Genomic DNA, 22,963 nt, shown 5'->3' on the forward strand with positions numbered 1-22,963 from the left:
CTACCGTAAGTCGTAAGACAATACAGTGAAAGTCCTTCTTTGTTAAAGTGTTAGTGATGGCTCAAATAAGCCTTTGCATTACAAACACTAAAGAGTTCAAAACGCCTACACCAACAGAGTGACCTAATCAGCAGCGGTCACATGCGGATCAGACAGGAAATCAGCTATTGTGGAACTACAATTTTTTTTAAAAAATGTCTGGTCAGCCAATCAGCACTGAGCATCAGTGCATAAGAAGCACAAATGTGACAGGTATCAAAGTGCTGACAGTCCTCCTGTCACTCACACCTTAGTTATTATTAGCCTGTTTGATGGACAACGTGCCTGCTTGTCCACTTGAGCGAAAACTAGATGCGTGGACACAGAGCACTGTAAGCACAGCAGCACTCCAAACAGTGCGTTTCATTTGCTTTACATTTGAACAAGAAAGTTTACATTTTCTCTTTAAAAAACAGTGACAGTTTCTTAATAAAGCAATCAGGCTATTCTGTCAGCAGCCCTATTAAGACCAAGCATAACTTTAAAAATATGCTAATAATGACTTAGCTGCATCTTGTGTGTTTGTGTAATTTATATATTTAACATAGTCAATTTCTAAAAACAAGTATTGATTAACTGGTTTACTTGATAAACAAAATGTATGCTATACCATGTAAAATAACAAAAACTAATGGTATGGAGTAAGGGAAGTAGTCACAAAGTGTAGTAGTAGTAGTAAATGTCATTAATCTGCATTGTTTGTAAGGTGGATTCCCGATGGGAAACAACACATAATGACATTTCAATATAAAACAAATAAGACATTGATGTTGACGTTGCTATTCAAATTGTTTCAGTGGCTTCTCTCATAATTAAAATTTTTTCCAAGAAAAAGGTGTGTGCCCAAAACTGTCTGCTCTGCTGTAAAGTGTTGCTTGATAATCAGCTGCCTTTAAATACTTGCATTAAAAAGACAGAAGATACATTATTTGGCATGCGAGGCCATTTCTCCAGTTCCTGCAGTGGCTCAGCACAAGATCTGTTCTGTAACCTCCTCGTTTCATTTCCTCAGCAGAGTTTAAAGGTTAAAGGGGGTCAAAGGTTGGATGACTCTATGGATCTCAGTGAGTCTTCAGCAGTTAACAAAGTAACAGATATAAAGAGACGAAAGCTGAGGACAGAGGACTCAACATAACTGTAGAGGTAAAATTCTTGATTCAATGAGACTGGGTAACACACAGTGTACCACATGTAGAGCTGGGCGATAAGAGATTTTTTCATATCACGATATGTTTTTTTCATTTCAGGCGATAACGATATCTATCATGATATAAGCCAAATAACTATATTTGTAAGATTTAAATGTGCCGTTGCTCATAAGTAAAATGTGAAATAATCAGCAGCTTGTTTTTATTTAAATATTTATTTCCCATAATAAGTTCAACAGGGTAGATGTACTTAAGGAACATGAGACTTTTTCAGATAAATAAAGGCAAATATTGCAAACTACACAAAAGGCAGCCACTAAAGCGTTTAAGTTTCAAAATAGAACAAACAAAACAGACTAAATTGTCAATTCCACTTAGAAACAAAATATTAATTCTAAAAATAAATCTTAGTTTGTTTTACAGAAGAACAGACAAAACTGACTAACTTTTGTCAATATCAAATAAACTGAGAACTAAAAGGAAATTCTCAATCTCTCCTTGTTGTATAGCTGAGCTTTTCAAACAGTTTTAACAGTTACTTTAGTCTGACAAAAGCCGAATGACGAATTAGCACTTCCAGTCAGAGACTGAGGCTACGTCCACACGTACACGGGTATTTTTGAAAACGGAGATTTTCCGTTTTCGTTTTAAAAAAATAATCCCGTCCACACATAAAGGCAGAAATGAAGGAAAATGCTGCTATGAACATGCCAAAGCAGCAGGTGGCGCTAGATTCCTAACCGTGCCGAAATGTTGGCCAATCAGAAGTCTAGAAGCCTCGGTGGGGAAAAAGTAAACAAAGCTGGGGCATAGAAGCAGAACCGAGTCGTATGTGTGGAGGGACAGTAACTGTGTGTATATGTAAGCATTTAAACACTGCAGAGAGTAGAATTAACAGTAACAGTATTGTAGAAATTCATTTCACCGAAACAATAACGTGGCGCACAGTGTGACGCATGCACCAGTTTATTGTATTTCCAGACTTGCTTTCGGCACAATTTACAGTGCACGCTACTCTGTTTTTTGTCAGACTTGAAATAGCCGAAATACCTTCCCACTATGGAACTTCTATGGCTCTTCCGTTCGACAATCTCTCCGGCATTGGAACCATCATCTGTTTTCTCTTCGGTCACGCTCGGTTGATTTTTCTAGTCGGCACACTCATGTCCTCCATTATGCACGTGCGGCTTGGCACTTGTGCTGTACCTAACAAGTCACGCGACGTGACGCTGCGGCTGTGATTGGTTCGGCTCTGCGCTACTTAATTTGGATTGGCTGACCTTTTTTTTTTTTTTTTTTTTTGAGGACAAGAGCGGCGAGGTCTATCGCGATAGCTTAATTTCTCTATCGAGTAAAAGTTATATCGCGATACATATCGTTATCGTTCTATCGCCCAGCTCTAACCACATGTAAAAGTGTTAGTGGAATGATGATGGTTTTATATTAAAAAAAAAGAAAAAAAAGAGAAGCAAGCAATCGAAGGATACAACTGACATTCAGAAATTATCCTAAGCACGTCACTCATAAATGACGAGACACAAACATACAAAAAGCAAAAAAAGAAGAAAAAAAAAATCCAACTTTAAATATATAACCAGCAGAAAGAAATCTGTATAACTGAGGATGCTTATTTTAATAAAAGAAGCAAGTAAACCTAAAGACATTGGGGTAAATAACTATGGCATTTCCCAGAATTTCTGATAATATTTAACACAGGGATGATAGACGATGAAAGTTAAAAAACAGGGACTGCTTTAGAGCAGACTGAAGGAGCACCAAAACAATGCCATGCTGTCTTCCTGTTTTGCTTTCAGACAGCTGGGGGAAAATGGGAGTCCACATGAAGCTGACCTTTCACACATCAAACCTCGACACCTTAAGTAATTCTGGCATACCGGACATATACATACCGAGCATTCTGCTATTTAAAGTCACAGTGGGGTCTGAATAAATTTTGTTTATAAGCGGGGGCTGACAGGATGATACTGAGCAAAGACAAACCCAAATATATATGTGCATTTTTTTAAAAATCTGGTCACAATTCCTCCTCGCAGATGCACAAGAAGGCACCACCTAACACACAAACAAAGTGGTGATAGGTCTGAGAATATATGGCCCTCCTTGCATTTAATGACCTTATCTCCTGATTGCCTGGATGAGTTAGTGTCACAATGATGAAATCCAGAGCAGGGGCTTGTGTTCAACAGCCTAAAAAAAATAACAACAGGGAGGATGATCTCAAAGACGAAAATTCAATTGTCTTTCTAGAAACACGATGTCAAGTAGGGGGCCTGGCAGACCCTAAAAAAAATGAACAGGACACAGCACAGGACAGCAGGTCCCAATATGAAACAGCCACATTGCTCCAGGCCTTAGAGGAGGACTGACATTAGAGAAGAGCTGCATACAGGACTGTAATTTCACTCCAAGGAGAAAACTGAAAAAATTAGCAAACTAATAATTTTAAGGAAGGAAACTGTTTATACACTTTCCTCTTTTGAGAGCACATAAAAATAGTTTGTGCAAAATCCATATGACAGATGCACGATGGCACCCAGATCCTGCAATCAAAACGTACACTGCATCCCGACATGTCATCTGAATCCGCATAATCACGGAGCAACGTGGTTGAAACCATCGATGCTTTCCTTGCTCCACCCAAAATAACCATAACCACAGCACAGCAGGGAAAGGCCCTAAACATGCTTGCTTCAGAGGTGGGCACCAAGTGGGTGTAATTTCCCAGAAACCAGCAGATGAAGAGGGAGTTCATCAACGTAAGAAAATGCTTGGAGCACTGCTTGGCTCGCATTCAGCAAACCTCTGCACTGACACAGCCGATGAAATGTGGCTGTCATCAGAAATAGGCAGGACGTTAAAAAGAGAGTCAGAGAGGGTAGAGGAAGAATGAAGGGACTATTTGTTTTTGGAACAATGAAAAATGGTCTTATTAAAAGATACTTTGTGATAACCACCTACTATCCATATTTTATTGTTGGCATTACAATATTATAGAAAAGGGATAAATTAGGCATTTCCTTCCACGCACACCACGCCTCCTCATCTGTCTGAATTCTTACTCTCTCACATGCAAAAAGGGCAGGGTCGAACCTGTGATGACCACAGGCTCCACAGACTGTTTCACAAGTAAAACACATGACGCCCACATCTCACTGCTTTCGGAATTGCAATGCGTGAAAAATAAGTCATCTAGGGGAATTACATGCAAACGCACATGGGGGCGTGTTTGCACATAGTGCCGTCATGCAGAGAGACCAGGGACAAGTAACATGGACTTGCACACCCACATATAAACTAATGATCAGCACTCTTGCAACTTGCTTTTTGTTTCATTTTACAGCACTAACACCATCTGACTGTCATTTCCAGCACATCATTACGAAACTGTCACTCCCAAAGTGTGTTCACCTCTATTCAGAGGTCAGTATTACAAAGTACTAAATTTATTTTATTTTAAACCAAAGATAATGCGTTCCATTTATATACCTTGCTGAAAAAGATGACAGTGTGAAGCAATTGGTTAATGGTACTGACATAAGTGCTCTTTTGCTAAATCTGGCATATTACAATCAGAGCTCTGTCCTGCAGTGGCCTGGCCCTCATTACTCCTGGGTGCAGTTCAACCCAAATGCATGACTTGAAACACTCAATGCACTCTGCAAGAATAATCATGGCACTTACTCCTGAACTGGTACATCCCACTTCTTGTCAAATACATTCTGTACTTTAGGTAAAGTGCTTAAGAAGTTTTTTTTTTAGTTTCCCCAAAGCTTCATTTGAGCCCTAAATCAGGTATAAGAATAATACCTTGTCTCGGTGCACCCTTACTTTTTTAATCTAAGAGTGCAGACTTCCTAGATGGGTGAAGCATTTTTTTTTAGTGAAGGCTGGGTCAGCAGAGCGCACCAGGGAGGTGGCATCAAGAGAGATACCAATTATAGATCACTCTCCCAGGGCAGCAGAAGCCACTAATACTCATCCTGATTGCCATCCTGGCAAAAGAAGCAGACGTCTCATTTCCACCCAGATCACTGAAGAACTCTCCTTGGAAAATACGGAAATTAGAATTCCGAGTGCTCGTAAGATCTTTTAGCTCCCCCTCCCTGCTGATGTGACCCAATTTAGGGAGCTCCTCCAAGCACACAAGGACCAAGAGAAAAAAATTATTAACTAGGTAATTTCCTTACTCAGGCTGCTCCAGCAACACAGATACTAGACATACGTACGTATTGCATGTAAGGAAGAAACTAATGCTGAGTGATCTTTATAGTAAAATGACAGTTTAGTAGACATGTGTATTGGTGTTTTACAGCAGCAGATGAAGACGTCAGGAATATATTTACACCTACAATTTGCTGAGTGAGGGAATATGCGAAGACACACAGATCACTGTTTTTATTTTGATGAAGTGCACACAGTGATGGAAGTAAACAAATGACACTGTCAGCAGCAATCATTCTTTGCACAAGGTTTTGTTGTTGTTTGTGTCTGCAGGTTTTCTCCTTCATGCACCATCCTTCTGGTCTGACCAACTCCTATCTAGGCTTTGCACTCCCTTCTTATTCCAGCCGATCTCATTTGAACTGAGAACATCAGTTTTCTCGAGTCAACATCTACCTGCTCCTCTCCCCCCATTCCATCAGGTTTCTGTTGCTGCTGTTCAACATTTGACCTTATGTTTACACTGACAATCCTCCCTTTAAAACCTGGCCACTGGCCTCAAGAGCCACGTAGGCTCCAATCAATTGACCCCTAGCCAATACCAATAAGAGCACAAATGGTCAAAAGAAGCAGTCCACTTCTTGATAAGGTTTAATTAATTCAGCACAGGACACACACAATCGATTATGGTGCTGATTTTCAGTCTAATAAATAACTAAGCTTTCTGATTCTTGCTGTGGTCTGCTTAAACAGAAAGTGATTTAAAATGTGACTATCTCATCCACATATCTCAGACTGAATCTCATTACTTTAGCAAATCCCACGGGTACCCTCTCTCATTTATATCTAAACACACACACACACACACACACACACACACACACACACACACACACACACACACACACAGGAATAGACATTCTATAACAAAGCAGATCAAAGGCAACAAAGCTAAGGCTGTTTTGAATGTGGTCACCAAAAGGAGAAAAAAAATCATTCATCTCTGACCTCCTCCTCTAGAGCACACAAAGAAACAGAATCCACACACCGGACTGAAAAGGACCACCAGTTATGGATTAATAAGAAGAAAAAGGCCCAAATCCATTCATTCTGACCTGTTGGTATGAAATGTGAAGGGGGACTGGCAGAGGAGAGACAACAGGAGAAGAAGCCCTGTGTTTAGCCAGGGAAGCGTGGGACAGCAAATGGCAGAAGAACACAGAAACTGTGAGAAGAGAGGTGGGATGATCACAGCTCTCTCTTTGTGTCGACAAGTAGCTTTATTCCTTAACAAGGCCCAAACACATGGGCTGATGATAAGGAATCGCCTTTACTTTTACCAGCTTGATCCTTGTCAATTTTGTTGAATGGACCTATCCCATGTGCGCCATACAGACCCCTGATGATGTGGTGTTTCAAGTCCAACTTCTACATACATCCGTCATCAAAAGGGCTTCATTCATACCAACAAACTCACCACTGCTGACATCACTCTGTTACCCAGTTTTGGGGCTCCAGCTCTGGTATACAGTCAACACAACAGGCCAGCCAGGAGATTTAAAACACATAAATATTCATATATATGAATCATCTCCCAGCAGTTTATTTATAAAGCATGCATTTTTTCCAGCTTCATTGATTTTACCCTCAAAACTGTCAAAGGGCAACTGCAGGCACAGACTCAATGAAACCTGACCAAAGTCCCACATGACAGCAACATGACAGCAAGCAACAGAAAACAGCCTTGCAATTAATTAATCAGCTAAACACAGAAGCATCATCAAGATTTGGTGCTAACCTGAACAAGAAAATCTCCCAAGTGTTACTTTTCTGGGTTTCTGAAGAACTCCACTTCTTCACTCCACCTTGTTGTACACAAACAGGCTCACCAGCCCTGGCTCCTGTCAGATTCTACCGCTTAATTCTGGCGATTCAAAACATCCACACGTCAAGTAACAGAAGGAAGAGTCCTGCTCCTCCTGACAGGGAGAGAGACACTGCCTGATTTCCTCAGCACAACTATCAGCTGCCAGCCGGCTCAAGGCACACAGCCACTGATACAGTCCATTTGGGAAGGAGCCTTACTCACTAGCTCACCACCTCCTCGCCCTCCCTCTTTCTCTCTCTCTCTCTCCACATGCTTTCCTGTCTCCACGACAAACATGGTGGCTCCACCCGGTGGTCATTCCTTTAGCTGCTGCCCCTTCTCCCAAAAATATGCTGCATACACACCTGTAGGCATACGTTCAACCCATGCTTATAACTCAACATGCTGAGTCCTAGTTAGAGGATGAAATACTTTTCAGGTAGTAATCCAATTACTCCCCCCCCCCTCCATTTCAGATTTTTTAAGTGTGGAAATTTGCCCTATTTGTATCAGGAATAATGAAATTAAAAAGCCCAGAACCATAAGACTGAAAAAGAAAAAAAAAAAAATCCAGCCTTTCTTATGTTCGTAATGATGATTAATAGTTAAATTACCAAATAACTACATGATGATTGGTTCCTCCTCTGCCGTCATCTCCCACAGAGACAGCGATGATATATTCTACTATGAGCTGGTGTTGTGAGTAAGCAATTCAAGCCAGTTCTTCATTCTCCTGACCAGTCATGCAGCCAAAATTACCACCTCCAAACTCCACTTTAACAACGGACTCTGTGCTGGAGGCGAGTATGTGTTTATTGTTAAGTCTAGGCCATGAGTATTATCCTGAGTCTAATGATCTTTTAAGAGAATGGTTCTCAGCACTGCTCCTCACTGTGTGTGTTTTTACAGTATGAGTGTACACTTGCCCCGGGTACGTCTGCAGCACAGAGCAGACATGAGCGCTTGTCTGATGTCTGTATAAAGACGAATGAGTCATCCTGGAGCCCTCTGCCGTGCTGAGTGCACTCTGCAGCCTCGAAGTGACTGAGCTTCTTCTGATAGCTGTCAGGATGGGATCCATGTGCTGGTGAAGTTACACCCATTTTTCACATAATCCCATCTTAGACAAGAATGGAATAGCAACAGTAAATTCACTTGTAGCATGCCTCAGGATTACAATGATCTATGTTGGAGAGTCAAAGGTGTTATTCTCCTAATGAATGTTCCAATAAAACATAATGCAATACAAATGTAAAGTGATTTGAGAAAGCAATAAGACTGACAGATCCCTTTCTTCTGCTTGTGCCATCAGTGCCAATCTCATTATTATTATTATTATTAAATTCCTAAAAACATCAGTATTGATTTTAAATAAAATTCTAAATTTGAGGGGCTTCAGATGTCACCTACTGGTCACTGAAGTCCTGTGGTGAAGCCAATGGAAACTTGACAAAAGTCTGCCCTGAAGCATATGCTGCTTTATCAACATTCTTGACATTAATGGGGAAATAATTTAATACATACACACCATATTGTACTAATATACTTGAAAATAGTGACTGTGCCCATAAATACACGAGGAAAGGGCTTAATTAGGTCACAGACAAGTGATCTGAGGAAACATCATCTCATGGACTTCTCTGCATCTGGGGTTTGTTTTGCAATCAGAGGACACCCTGACGTTTATTAGAAGGAATGCCACTTTAAGGAGGAGCACTAGTTTCACTTTTCAGTGGATTTTTCCCCTCTCATGTAGTCCAACTTGGTTGTCTTCCAGAGCTCTCAACAGGTGAAAGTGCAAAGCATTTTGTGTTTGTGTGAGTTTTTGTGTTAAGAGAAGATGTTTTACACCCTTTAAAAAGGCACATTAAAAAGTCAATGCCATCGCAAAAGAAGACTGGTCAAACAGAAACGACCCCGTCACTCCCCTGACAGCCCAGACATAGTTCACAGTGGGTTGGCTAGCTTTGTTGACGCTGCTGTGCAGGAATGTAGAGACCCAAGGATGTGAGGGGGTGGGAACTGAGCCTGAAGAATGTATAGCAAGGCCTGCCACCCTACACACTGTGTCAGCGTCAGATTCAGTGTAAAGCAAACATGCAGAGTGCCCAACAGCAGCATAGCAGCTGCATGCACATACATAGGCATAATCCACGGTAGCAAACACAAAAGATGAGCTTTTTTTTACATAATCCCTGCTCTGTTTTATTGACATTAACTTGTTTTTAGAAGCAACCGAGGAGGCAACTCTGTGTTTTCCCTCAAAAGCGGAAGTGCTATTTCTTCCCACAATACATGCCTTTGTCCTCTGATGCCGTTAGCCTTGATTCTAATCAGGGCTTTCCCACTAACAACATCCTGCCTTCCCAGTATAACACACACGTTCTGAAAAACATGTGGTGGAAAAGCTGGAAGAGCCAAAAATCTTTATCTTTTAGCACCTTTATTTTTGCCTCAGTGTTGCTTTTTCTGCTGTAGAAGAGTGAAAAAATGGACCCATCACACAAATTGTAGGATGCCTCTTCCTGCCAAGCATATCATCAAACCCTTAGTTTCCTGTTTGGGAGCTGCTCTAACAGATCGGCGGAGGAGTGAAAACTGCGGCGAAACCCTCCCATCCTGTTGGGAAGGGAATAAAATAGGCATTGGTTCATTGTGCTCTGAACAGTGGAGAAACACCAGGAGTAGACCAAGTATGCACAGCTCAAATCCTGAGCTGCTGCACAGCTGCTTGATTGGCAAATCAGCATACTCCTTTAAAAAGGCATCTATCAAGAAGTTCCTCCCAGCCGCCATTTTGGATTCTTTCACATTACCAGCAGAAGTCAGACTTTTTTTTCCTCCCCTTCCCGTAATAAGACAGCAACTCCAGGCATGTCTCTACCTGTTGCAGACGAAGCTGAGTGTCACTAAAAGTCAGTAACTTTGAGAGAGGCGAGGAATAACAAACTGCTAAGCTTTGAGATTGCAGTGTGATTTCCACTCCTAGAGAAAGAATAAAGGAAAAAAAAAGAGAACTTGACACATTTCTTTCTGAGAAACCGAGAAGGAAGTGAAAACAGCAGTTCAAGTCTTGCTACACCCTTATCTGCACTCTCAGCATCATGACAAGATGTCACGAAATGTGGACAAGAACACAATACTTTTCTTGATTAATCTGCGAAATTTTTAAAAGGAGCTCAATTTATGATTAATAAATGTAAACTACGATAGCTGAAATGCTTGGCCAGAAAGACTTGGACTTCATTTATCTGGGATTATAATAATGACCTGACCGCAAGACATGACAGACTTCCCCAACTAATCATAGCTCGCCATCGTGACGTTACGAAATCATGATGTGCGTCACATGATGTCACATGAAGACCAAGCCCAGTACCAAATAGAAAGTCAGTTGTAGCTGACCATAATAACAATGCAGGTAAATGACAATCCAAAACAAACTCCCCCCCCCCCCCCCCCCCCTTGCCTTGACTAATTAGAAAGAAAAAAAAATGTTTGTTCAGCACAGACTCTCATGAAACCATTGCAATATTAATGTGACAGGTCATAGTTTTAAATCTGCACACCCTTCATTTTCTCTCCTCTTTCAGTTGCGAGATCACTATCAACATCAGCGAAAACAGCCAACCAAGTGCTGCTGAGCTACCAAACAGACTTTCAACAACACCTCACTAGTGCTCTCTGCTCTAAACACATTTTCCATTTCAGCACCAACAACACAGAGTGAACGATGGTCTGAGTGGAAAGGAGCGCTGCAACTGATGCAGAAAGAGAGCTAAAATATGATTATGGCGAGATGATGACGATTATCAAACCACGGGGGCATTAGTGCCAGGGAGGGTACACTGTACCAGAGGCCCCATTAGAGCTCTCAGCGCCACTCATTAGGGAACCATTAGTGACAACTACTTTAATTTCCCAGACCACCCACCGCTAAGTGGCAGAGACAAATGGACTCAAAAGGAATCGAATGGACCTCTCGCTCACCTCGCTGCCTCCAAAAAACAATGCAGCTGTGTGTGCCAGCCAGGTTCAGCCAAGGCTATGGAAGGAAAAGAGAGAGGGGGGCAAAGTGTGCAAGTTCCCAAGAACAATAAAGGAGCAGCAGCATATAACAGGATCAGCCACTGTTCTCTAACAGGATTATTAGTGACGCAAGGCAAAGTTCCTGATTAATGCTGCCAGGCTAACCAAGTCAAAGAGAAAAGATGAAAGAATGATGCTCAGCAACAAAGGCTTTCTGTCTCACACCAAAGGCTGCACACTGGCTCATTATGACTGCACATCATCAAACTGATGTAAAGGAATTACAGCCACAAATGTAATTTGCAACAGTTAGCAAGGCTTCTCTGGCATAATTTCAACTAAAGGTGGCCCATCCAAAAGCTGGAATGATGAAGTATGACTCATGTAAAGCTTGCTGGAGGAGTGCGCGGTCTGCTCTCACACCTGTTGCTGAGTATTCAGTGAAAAATGACACCGACGATATTTACTCTGACCGTGTTAGAGTCTGCATTAAGTCTACAGAGTGTTACTACTAAAGTGCTTGATAATGTTGACACCAGCACTGCTCAAAACTAAATGTGAAAATACAGCCAGCTCTTTGATTTAGTGTACAAATATGTGGTAATGTGCTGAATTTTGTAGACAAGGATCAGTCAATATGATATGGATAAACAAAAATAGACTTTAAAAAAAAACCCAAATGATTGTGTATACATATTTTTTATTTGCTATATAAGGCTCAGAAAAGTGCCGCGCTTACACAAGCAGCAAAGCAACAATAGGAGAATAAACAATGTCAACAAGGCCAAGGACAGTTACAGTCCACTGAGATTTTCCATTTTCATACCGTCAAGTTATTATCTCTGATATATATATGTATATTTTAAAGGCCATGTGGTGCCATTTAAATTACTTTCACACGAAGTAAAACGTCTCTCCCTGAGTAGCTCACTCACCTACGCCGTCTTCCGACTTTAACACCATGATGTCTGTGCCTCAAGGTTTCGAGTCCGAAAAGTTTCTAGAAGATTTCCGAGAGTCAAACCTTTCGCCGAATACAATTAACGACAGCTTTATTGGCTTTTCAACTCTCAATTGGCGAGTTAAAAGTTACTCCGAGGATTGACTTCTAGCCTAAAACAAGACTGTTTCGGTCCACGACTCAAGGGAGTGGTTTGAAGTGACGGACTTTGACCAACCAGCTTTTGCTCCTGAGAGCGAGAAAGTAGCAAGAGGAGCAGGCTTGGCACAGAGGAGCGCTTCCGGTTGTGCCTTTCAAATTAAAACACGTTTTAAAGAATGTTTACAAAAAACTTTATTTGGATTACACAGTTACAAATTTTTGTTGTTTCGACTCTTTCTGTGATTTGGTATTCATAAAGGCACCATTAGCCAAACCAGTTATCTTCAGGACAGTACAAAACTTAATATAAATTCAAGAAAACACTACTCTTAAATTACAAGAACTTTATATTGATTTGAATATTGAGGTGTATAATGAGACTGACTCAAGACATTGTGGCACCCAAACAAGCATTCAACTGGCTAAATCCCCGTCATCCTCACATCCAAATAATTTCAAAGAATAACTGTCAGTTATTAGTTTGGAATTGCCCTGCAGCATTGCCACATAAACTTGGAGAGGTATACCAATTTACAGAGCTCAAAACTCCTGTTTGCATATGTGTTGGTGCTGGTATAATCAGACCATAACTTTCAGCACATAACTTTCTTCTTTTTTTTTTTTTCAAATTAGGCTTATCCTGCAGGATCCTACAGGTTTATGTTTTATACAACAGTTTTGATTTGTGTCTTTACGATGCCAGTGAGTAGATGAGAAAAAATAAACAAATATATAAATATATACATGTGCATATAAATATATAATGTACATATTACATTTTTAAATGATTCAGTTCTTCAGCATAAACGACTTCCCGTTTGGATTACTGCATTGGTCTTTTTACTTGTTTTAACAAATTAGCTTTGCATAGTCTTCAGACTTAGTTTTAACCTTTAGGGCCCTACATGGTCAAGCTCCCCAGTATATATCTGACCTGCTGAAACCACATTCATCTTTCCAAGCTCTAAGGTCATCAGCTCAGAGACTGCTGGTGGCCCCACGCGCTGGATTTAAAACTCATGGAGATCGGGCCTTTCTAACCCTGAAGACTAGATTTCAACTAATTTGTTGTTTTATGTTGTATTTTACTGTTTTACATTGTTATTTGCTGTATTTCCATTCTTTTTCATTTTCTTTCTCTTTATTGTGAAGCACTGTGTGATTTTTATGTGTGAAAAGTGCTATATAAATAAATTTTACTTACTTACAAAAAGTAAGGTAGGTGTCAGTAGTTCATATACTGGACTTTGTAATTGTAAGTGAGACTCTTATTTTGAAAGGAATTCGTTGCCTATCTCCGTCTCCTGATTATGCAAACTGATTAGAGCGCAGCGAACGTGCCCTATGACGCGTCTGCCCCACTGTGTTGCCACCCTGTTGCCTTCGGCTCTCTCCCACACACGCACACACACACATGTGTTGGGGTTTGAGTGGGGGCAGGGAGTGAGTTAGACTCACCGAGGCAGAGCAGTTTACTGCTGCTAATCTTGCTCTTTTTAAGGCTTTTGATTCACCACATCCGCCGAGAGTAGACGTGTGTGTGCAGTCAAACGTTTACCTCAGAAACAAATGTTAAACCGTTCTTTAGAAAATAGCAACAACACCTGCACAGACAAACACTTGTGAACACCTGTTGGATATTCAAACTCGCTGCACAGCCTATTCTCACATGATATTATTGCAATAAATAAACAAATAAATCAAAATGTTTCAGTCTAGTGCTTTAATGGCAATGGATTTATTTCCCACATTATCCTGTATAATCTTTTTTGTTGTTGTTGTTGTTGTTGTTGTTGTTGTTGTTGTTGTTGTTGTTGTTGTTGTTGTTGTTGTTATTGGGGATGATTGAGTGATTCTGAAAAACAGCTGATTTTCATTGCACTCTTATGATTACACCACAACAATGCAGGGGCCTACCAGTAACGATGAAACAGGTTTGGCTACATCTTGGTGATACTCACCAGAATGTTTGTGCCTAATGCAGCTTTACAGTTTTGATGTCATGACCTTCACCTTTCCCCCCCCTGTGATCAAAGGCTGATCAAAGGTTTGTTGAAAGGTCGTTTTTTCCTAGTAGAGAGATATTTCTTGGCGGCATTTTTTAAGGAAACTATGAGGGATTTACAGCCCCCTGTTGAAAGTGAGTAAATTAGTCTTCTGTTTGTGTAACACCTGCACAGCCATACTGCTGTCAGATAGCAGAGGATTGAGCCTGTCCTTGCCTGTTGATGAATACCTGAGAGCCAAGAGGAATGCTCCACTCACAGCCAATGACAGAGGCCAGGTAAGGGGAGAAAACAGCTCATCTGTTTTGTTTATCTGACGTACGGTAGAAAAATGTGTATGAGCTGTCCAGCTGCATTTTAAAAAGATTCTGAGCACCGACCCAGGAATCAGGACACAGCTACTAAGAAGACTACGGTAAAGTGCTACAGTCTGCACTGAATCTTCATTTAGGGGGGATCTCAACTTCATTCTGTGACCCATGAATGCTTCAGCTGTGTCGCGCAAACTCAACAGCTGACAATGCAGCCTGTGTGTAGCGACCCCCGTACACACAAAGTTTCAACTCATTGTTAGAAGTGCATCCATTCCCCCAAGCAATGCTGTAAATCTGTGCTCAAGGACCCAGAACAAGAGCACACAGGCAGCTGCCTGACCTTTAAATGAAAAGATTATGAGATGACATAGACACATGAAGATTACAGTTATCCACAGCTTCCTGAACGAGCTAAAGTAGAACGGATCAGCAGATAAATGGAGGATTTATGCAAACTTTAAATCAAGACCAAAAAAAGAATAAAGACTGTGCTAAAAGGTGCAGCAGATTTTGAGTTTCAAAGGAAAAGAGAAATTCCTCAAATAGACAAAGGTCTGCTCGTCTTAGAATCTGTAGGACGTTAGTTCTTTTTTTCAGTTTTAAAATTAAAATACCATTACCGCAAAACCTTTAACTATGACCTATAAAAGTCTCAACTATGAGGTCAGCCACAACCAAATGGGGAAACTAGGTTTACCTGTGTAACGCAATATTATTTTCCAGTAAATGCAATAAGATTTATATGAATTGGTGTTGATGATATGACACATTTACTGAGGATATCTTTTTATTACAATTTTATTCATATATTATTTAGAGCATGTATGTATGAAGACCACAAGACAATATTAATTTGTCTTCATGTCAGTAAGTTTGTGTGAAGTTGTTGGCTTTGTCCAAGAAACTGCATGGTGTCTGTAACAGTGCTGCTACAGCAAAGGTAAACATTTACTTTAACACTGCTTAATTATTTATAACTTCTAGATATCCCACGCATGCGTTATTGCTGCAGGCATAAGATTACATTTTATGCAGCATTTTGCAAGATGTACATGCAGGACACATTATATATAAATCAGGCTGTGTTGGATTTGTAGCAAAGCTTTTTCTGACAGCTTTCTGGTATCACCCTCTAAGTCTACATAAGGTGACTGTAGCTCTCTAGCCTCTAGGAATGTTCTGACCTCACACAAGTCTGGCTCGTATTGTGAAATAGCTGTTGTTCAGTCTTACGGTGCTATGTTAAGAATGTGGATTTCAGGTGTGATTGCAAGTGCGAGTCTCAAAAAAGCTTGTGGTTTTAAAAGGTGCCCTCAGCTGAGTGTAATGAACACATGATTGAATGTTTTGACTTCGATCATTAGCACTCATTACTGATGTGCAGGTCACTACCAGGTTTTTAGTATTCAGCGACACCATATAAAGTTTCGTAAGTAGTGATTTCAAAATATGAATCAAGGTTGCAGGATGTGAAAGAAAACGATTGTCAAGATAATTCCAACAGAGGGGCGAATTTTATTTTATGTCTGACCGAGCTCCAAAACACTCCACTTCACAAAAACTACAATTTGCGACTCCCTGGAAGAGGCCCAAAACCAAAGTCCTAGTTTATAAGGCAGGCTTGCCATAAAAATATAGCCTCCTAATCCAAGAAACACTGATGCAATACGTTTTCAAACATCAAAAAAAGTCTTCAAAAACACAGAAGTTGGAAAGCAAAATAATGTTTTGCTTTTTGTGTTTCTGTGTGTGTATATATGTGTAAAATCGGTTGTGGGTGTGCCGGGGCTATTATAAGTGAAACCACAGAGTCAAAACAATATCCTGGCAGCTCCTGAACTAAAAATACATCTTTATTTTAGGCTTTAAATTGCCTGAATTAGATGGAAAATTGCTGTGTGAGAGAAAATAATCCCCATCATTAAGACAAAAGGTACCAAGAGTGACTCCTGCTGATCATTTGTATTAATTACAGCTGCAGGAGGGGAGAAAGAAACCCACAAAGGAAAATTTTAGAGAAATTTATCTTTACTATCAAACAGCAATGATTTCAACCAAAAGCATTTCAAAATTAACTACACTGCGTCATATTGAAGTTGGGTCACTGTACAGAGTCATGTTGCTTTTTTCTAACTTACAAAACATGCAAACAGGAGGTTTATTGAGAAACAGGAGGTTAATATCCACAGACGAGCTCGAAACAAGGCATGAAAAATGGTTCTGCCACCACGACAATTACAAACCTGCACGGCAAATATTCTTTGGTATTAGACATGGCTCTGCTGATCTGCTGCTCGACGCATGAGTCACTGCACAAGTTGACTTTGAAACCACTGCTTTCCTTTTACAGGTGCAATCACAGGTAATGAGACCTTTGGTTCTATGCACTCTGTAATTTTCTGGGTTAGACGGAATTCAGGACTGAACGATTAATTACTGACATGAGTCATGTGCAAAAAAAAAAAAAAAAAAAAAGCAGAATACATCTAACTCTGGTGCTATTTTTCTGATGTTTGCATGTCAGAAAGAACTCTGTGGGCGGCCAATCAATTTGCAATTAAAATAGAGAACTCTACACAGCTTACAGCAGGACCCACCTACACGCAGTAATACTGCTGCCAGAAACTGTTTCAGGAGGAGCATGCAAAATTTCCAGAGCTTCTGATAAAACATGACAGTTGAGAACCTGTTTGCATAAGAAAACGTACTCATCTCATGCTAGTCGTGCAGCGTTCTGCACCGCACAAAGTTTTGACATTTACATGGTGACCCCAACAAGAGATGGCACACGGTGACAAAGCGACTGCTTATCTTTGCTGAAAAATTCACGAGTTTGACTAATAAGCACTCCAGAGAAATAACTAAATATACATTTTGCTCTTTATAAACAGGATTCTATCTGAGTCATAAAAACTAAAAGATCGAGGGCAGCAGGTGCATGCTGCTAAGCAGTTAGCGTTAAAGGTGAAAACTGACGGTCATGTCAGATATAGCCAAAATAGCACAATTATGAACATCAATTCTTTACTGTCCTATCCGTTGCTTGTTCTTTCCTAGAGCATTTATCAAGACATAAAAAATATCTTGAGACATATCCTCCCATAACACCAAAAGGAACCCACTTAGTTAGGTTTTGTGAGTCTCTCTATGTTTTCATACACTCTTCCCTGAAGGAACTTCCTGTCAGACTTCTCACTGTCAAACTCATTCAGCATAAACACTCACAGGACACTTTATTGGGTACTCTGTGCAACCCATGCTTTTGCTTCCAGAAATGCCTTATTTCTTTTTCACACAGATTTAACAAACACTGGAAACACTCCTCACAGATATTAATCCATATAGATATGATAGCATCACGCGGTTGCTGCAAATTTGTCGGCTGAGAATATCCTGTCCACCACATCCTCCGGGTGCTCTATTAGACTGAGATCTGGTGACTGTGGATGCCATTTGAGTGCAGTGAACTGTACATGATGTGAATTTTGTGACATTGCGCGTTATCCTATTGGAAGCAGCCATCAGAAGGTGGGTACACTGGGGTCATAAAGGGATGGACATGGATGGACAGCATTACTTGTGTTTCTAGGCTGTGGTATTTAAAAGATGCTCAACTGGTACTAAGTCCTCCAACGCGTACCAAGAACATTTTGCACCATTACACTGCTGCCTGCCTGAAACAGGGCCTATATGCACCGAGTGGCTGCCATGTGATTGGCTGATTAGATATTTGTGTTAACAAACAGCTGAATAGGTGTACCTAATGAAGTGGCTGATGACAGCATTTATAGCTCTAGCTCAAAAAGAGCTCAACCTGTAGTGGTTCTGGATGTTGTTCATTGTACCTTTTTTTTCCGTCAAAAAAACTATTGATTTTATCTGACTTGTGAAATATCTCATTATTTTAATAATCAATAATAAACTGATATAAAAGCTGTTAAAATAGATAACAGTACAGTGTAAGGCTCCCAAACCAAAAAAGGCTGGTAACTGCTGCCATCACTACAGTCTCATATATAACAAGCTGATAGGGCAAATATTCTCAAACACACGCTGTTGCTGACGGCCTTGTTGTGCTTTCGCACAGATCAGTGTGTCCTCAGCTGTCCCTGGAGCCCACGAGAGTAATTTCCGCGTCAGAGAGCCTCGGCAAATCCGGGGCACACCTGGCTCTCTGCACAGATGACTGATGGAGCTGTGCTGATATCACTCGGAGAAAATTTCTATCATGTCTTCTATAAACAACACAGTACTTGGGATCGCTGTCATTCTGTGGGCTATGATGATTATTTAAGCATGCCGACTCACAGTGACTGTCACTGTGAGCGTTTGGTTAACAATAACAATTACATTGTGAAAGGTGCAAAACAGTGTGCGTGTGACTCAGTAATTTAGATGCAAAAGGGAACTGAAGAAAATAAATGATAAAATAAAAGTCTGTATTTACTTTGGAGTCTGATATTACTACATGAGAACAGACTAAGAAGGAAGTAATTTCTTTTTACTTCTTCAAAAGACAAGACTAGTTTAATTTCAATATACATTCTCCTCTTAAATAAAAGCATTAAGTATTATTAACATGTCTTATTAGAAAAATCTGATGTAAACAGTTATTGTGGGCAGAATACACTCATTAACCACTTTCTTAGATACACCTGTTAGATACACAGCCATTTGTCGAGTGGCAGTTCTCTGGGTCAAAATGCCTTGCTGATGTCAGAGGTCAGAGGAGAATGGACTGATTCAAGCCACAACAACAGAAGACCACACCAGGTGATATTCCTTTCAGTTAAAAAAAAAGAAAACTGTGGCTACAATTTGCATGGGCAGCATGTTTGGAAAACAGAAGACTGGAAAAATGTTGCTTGGTCTAATGAGTCTCCATTTTCACTGCAACCTTTGAATGGTGCGGTCAGGAGTTAGAGTAAACAACATGAAAACATGGATCCATCCTGCCTTCTTTCAGGCAGGTAGTAGTAGCTCCATCAACCGGGGTTTAATGGTCCGGGAAATATTTTCTTGGCACACTTTGGACCACTTGGTACCAACAAAGCATCATCTAAACACCATCTACCTGAGTGTTGTTGCTGCTGACCGTGTCCATCCCTTTATGACCGCAGTGTACCATTTTCTGATGGCGGCTTCGTGTCACAAAACTCAAATCATCTTAAACATGACATTGAGTTCACTGTATTCAAATGAACTCCACAATCACCAGATCTCATTCCAATACAGCACCTTTGGGATGCAGTGGAATGGCAGATGCGCATCATGGATGTGCAGCTGATAAATCTACATCAACTTTGTGATGCCGTGATTTCAATGTGGACCAAAACTCTGAGGAATGTTCCAAGCAACTTGTTGAACTGTGAAGGTAAAAGGAGTGTAACCCAGTACTAGAAAGGTTTAACTGACAATGTGACCAGTGAGTCAGTAGATAAATTATAGTTTCCGTCAAGCAGTTTTTAAGAGCTTTATATGTTGTGTGTGCAAGAGAGTAAAGCCACCAGATAAAAGTACACCATTTCCTACTGAGATGTCATAACAGCGAAATGTGATGCAATTTGTACGCAAGTACAGAAATCAAATAATTCCCCAACTTATTTCAGGAGTGGTTTACAGTGATAGCTTAGATGACACAACGTGAACTTGCCTAACAACAGTTGGATGAGCCACACATGAGTCATTCGTGATTCACCATTAAAAGCAGAAATACCAACACTAACAGTATCAGCCAATGTCATTACATCACAAGTGGCCCAAACTCTTAACGGTTGCCATCACAACACAAACTTCGTTTTATTGCCGTTTAATCAAAAAACGTGACACAAGGCAGGCAGTTGGCAGCTTTGGTAATACGCTGCCCACAAATTGCAGGGAAGGCTGAATGTACAAATGCAAGCCAGTGTTTTATCTAAGTGACTAGAAACACCCAACATGCCATTCAGTTCTGTTGGCCTGACAAAAAATAAAATAAAATGAGCAAAAGTCTGCTGTCATCACATTTAGTACCAGAACAATCCAGATTACTTCCTCGTTGAATATCCAAATCGACAGGCAGAGCCCTGGTGCTGATGTGGATATTTTGAAATGACTGAGGCAGCAACGCTTCCACATGCTTCGCACAAAGTCAGCTGATTCACTGCCACCCAACAAAGCTTTTTAAGTCATGTCAACACGCAGTTTAAACACCCCCAATGGGAACCTGCACACCATCCTGCAGTGCAATGTCATCGCGGCGCTTAGCAACCAATCCAAAACAACAAACACGCACACATCAGCTCCATCGCTGTCCAGATGGTGAGTAGCAAACTTCTAAAGAAACCAACATCTTAATCTGTGTCTCTCTGTGTGTAATTAAACCGAGAAACACAGAAAATTCATTTTACCCAGCTTTAGGAGGCGATCACCAGTAAGCACAACACTGCCAGTCCTCTTTGTTAAAGGACGGAAACACAAGTCTTTGGCAGAGCTGAGAAAGTCTGGCTCGCAAGCTGAGATTTCACATGTTGTCGGCCAACATAAGGATTTTATGTACATGTGTGAAAAAGGAATGTGAAGTCATCAAGAAGGAGGCAGCCCTGCTGCAGATTCGATCAGCTGAGTGAGTAATAACATTAGCTCACGCTCTATTAGAGTGCGTGCACGCACAGGGCAGAGGTTTAAGCTGTGCTAAATGAGAGCCTCCCTGAGCCTCGAGAAGCTCCTTCTATTTCTGTCCGACTGTTTGTTTTCATCTCTGGTTTAGTCATGTGTTCGTGCCAGTGGTCACAGAAGCACACATGACCACGCTCACAGGTTGAAAACACATTCAAAAAACAAATGCTCGTGATAGTTTCAACACTGTAGGTTTATAGTAATGATGCCAAAAGCCAGCAAAATGAAAAATGATCTTCCTGAAAACAACTTTTACTTTACCTGGAGCTTCCTCGAGTGGCTTCACAGCAGGGCACAAGAAGGTCTGAAAACTGGACACACATAGTTCACCGACTGTCCCCATAGCTCCGGCGTGTTAATCTCCGTATCTGAGTGTATGTCTCAGACTGCAGCTGTGTATCGTCCTGAGTTCCTCCCTCCTTATGACTGTGATGTGAAAGAAAAGTTGTGAAGATCCCAGTCTCCCCAGTGCACCTGTCACTCCTTGCTCCCAGCTGTTCCCTCCATGGAAGGATTCCAACTGTAAGATCCTGCACTGTGTCACTTTGCTTCACCTAATCCCCCCCCACCCCAAGTTGGATGACGCTCCTCGGCCAATGTCTTACACTAACCTACTTTCTCTTCCCCTTTGTTGAGAATGTGCAACTTGCTATCGGATGCTAAAATCACTTCTGCTTTCTCCCCCGTTCCCCTTTTCCGTTGGTATCTGAACCTCGCTCTTATCATCCTCTGCTCCCTCTCTCTCCCTTTCTCTTTCTCTCCCACTAGCTACCTCACATACTAATTCTTGACAGGCTGCACACAAAATATATTAACGTATCTGCGACTGCTGCAGCAACCGCGTACGACTGGTCCAATCTGAAAAGTCGCTTGAAGAAGGGATGGAGTTCTGTTGTTTTCATGGAAATTATGGCAAAAATAAATAAATAGATGAAAGTCAGCAGTATGCTTTTTTTTTGTCCACTCCAGATTTTTATTTCCATCTCCACCCTCTGCTGCTTTTAGCTTTTAGTCACTCTTGGTTTTTGGCTTGAAAAGCATTTAAAAAAGAGACAAGATTTCATTGTTGCTTGGCAACAGGATAGAAGAAATAACTAGCTCCTGGGCCAAACACTGTGAGCCATTTGTTTTGATTAGATTATTCTCACACTCGGTGAGGGTTATTCGCAGTGACACGATCGCATTTTGGGGCTGTATAACGCACATGGGTTTCACAACAACAACAACAGCAACGAAAATGTGCTCGTCAACGATCTGTTTCAGATTCTCGCTTCCTCTCGTGGAACAAAATGCAAACGATTAGCTTCCCTCTTGAACTCGTGTCACCTGCCACTCTGCATTACCCCACTTGTCAGTCACTCCTTAATTACTCCTTCTCTGCGAGTCATTCATTAATCCTTCAACTCCGCCCTCTCTGTCAATCATGTTTCCATTGAAAAGCAATATAGGGGTGACTCGATAAGGAATGCAATAAAGTAAGACGTGCTTCGTGGTTATGGAAATCATTATGATCTAACAAGCACTGCCTAGTTCATTATCTGAGGGCACAGTGCTTCAACTTGACCTCTGTATGAACTGCAAAGTCAGTTCTGGGTACTTTAAATGCTGCAGCTGCACAT

The 22,963-nt window shown here is 40.9% G+C and overlaps 1 protein-coding gene across 3 annotated transcripts in view; it reads right to left on the reverse strand.

The window, feature by feature from the left end:
* The window catches only part of cyth1a (cytohesin 1a), a 34,601-nt gene extending 12,948 nt beyond the window's left edge, over window positions 1-21,653 (reverse strand). The window contains exon 1 of one of the 3 annotated variants that reach the window (XM_080904493.1): window positions 21,606-21,653. Coding sequence is in view for 1 of the 3 variants with exons in the window: in XM_080904494.1 (XP_080760620.1) it covers window positions 12,201-12,228 (28 nt within the window). In the remaining 2 variants the exon portion in view is untranslated. Of the gene's footprint in view, window positions 1-7,167; window positions 7,426-12,200; window positions 12,451-21,605 lie in introns of those variants that run through there. The other 2 variants (XM_080904494.1, XM_080904495.1) reach the window with 2 other exon arrangements.
* Window positions 21,654-22,963: the final 1,310 nt, after the last annotated feature.

The sequence above is a fragment of the Rhamphochromis sp. 'chilingali' genome (genome assembly GCF_963969265.1).
Source record: "Rhamphochromis sp. 'chilingali' genome assembly, chromosome: 15".
In the NCBI taxonomy this organism is placed as follows: Eukaryota; Metazoa; Chordata; class Actinopteri; order Cichliformes; family Cichlidae; genus Rhamphochromis; species Rhamphochromis sp. 'chilingali'.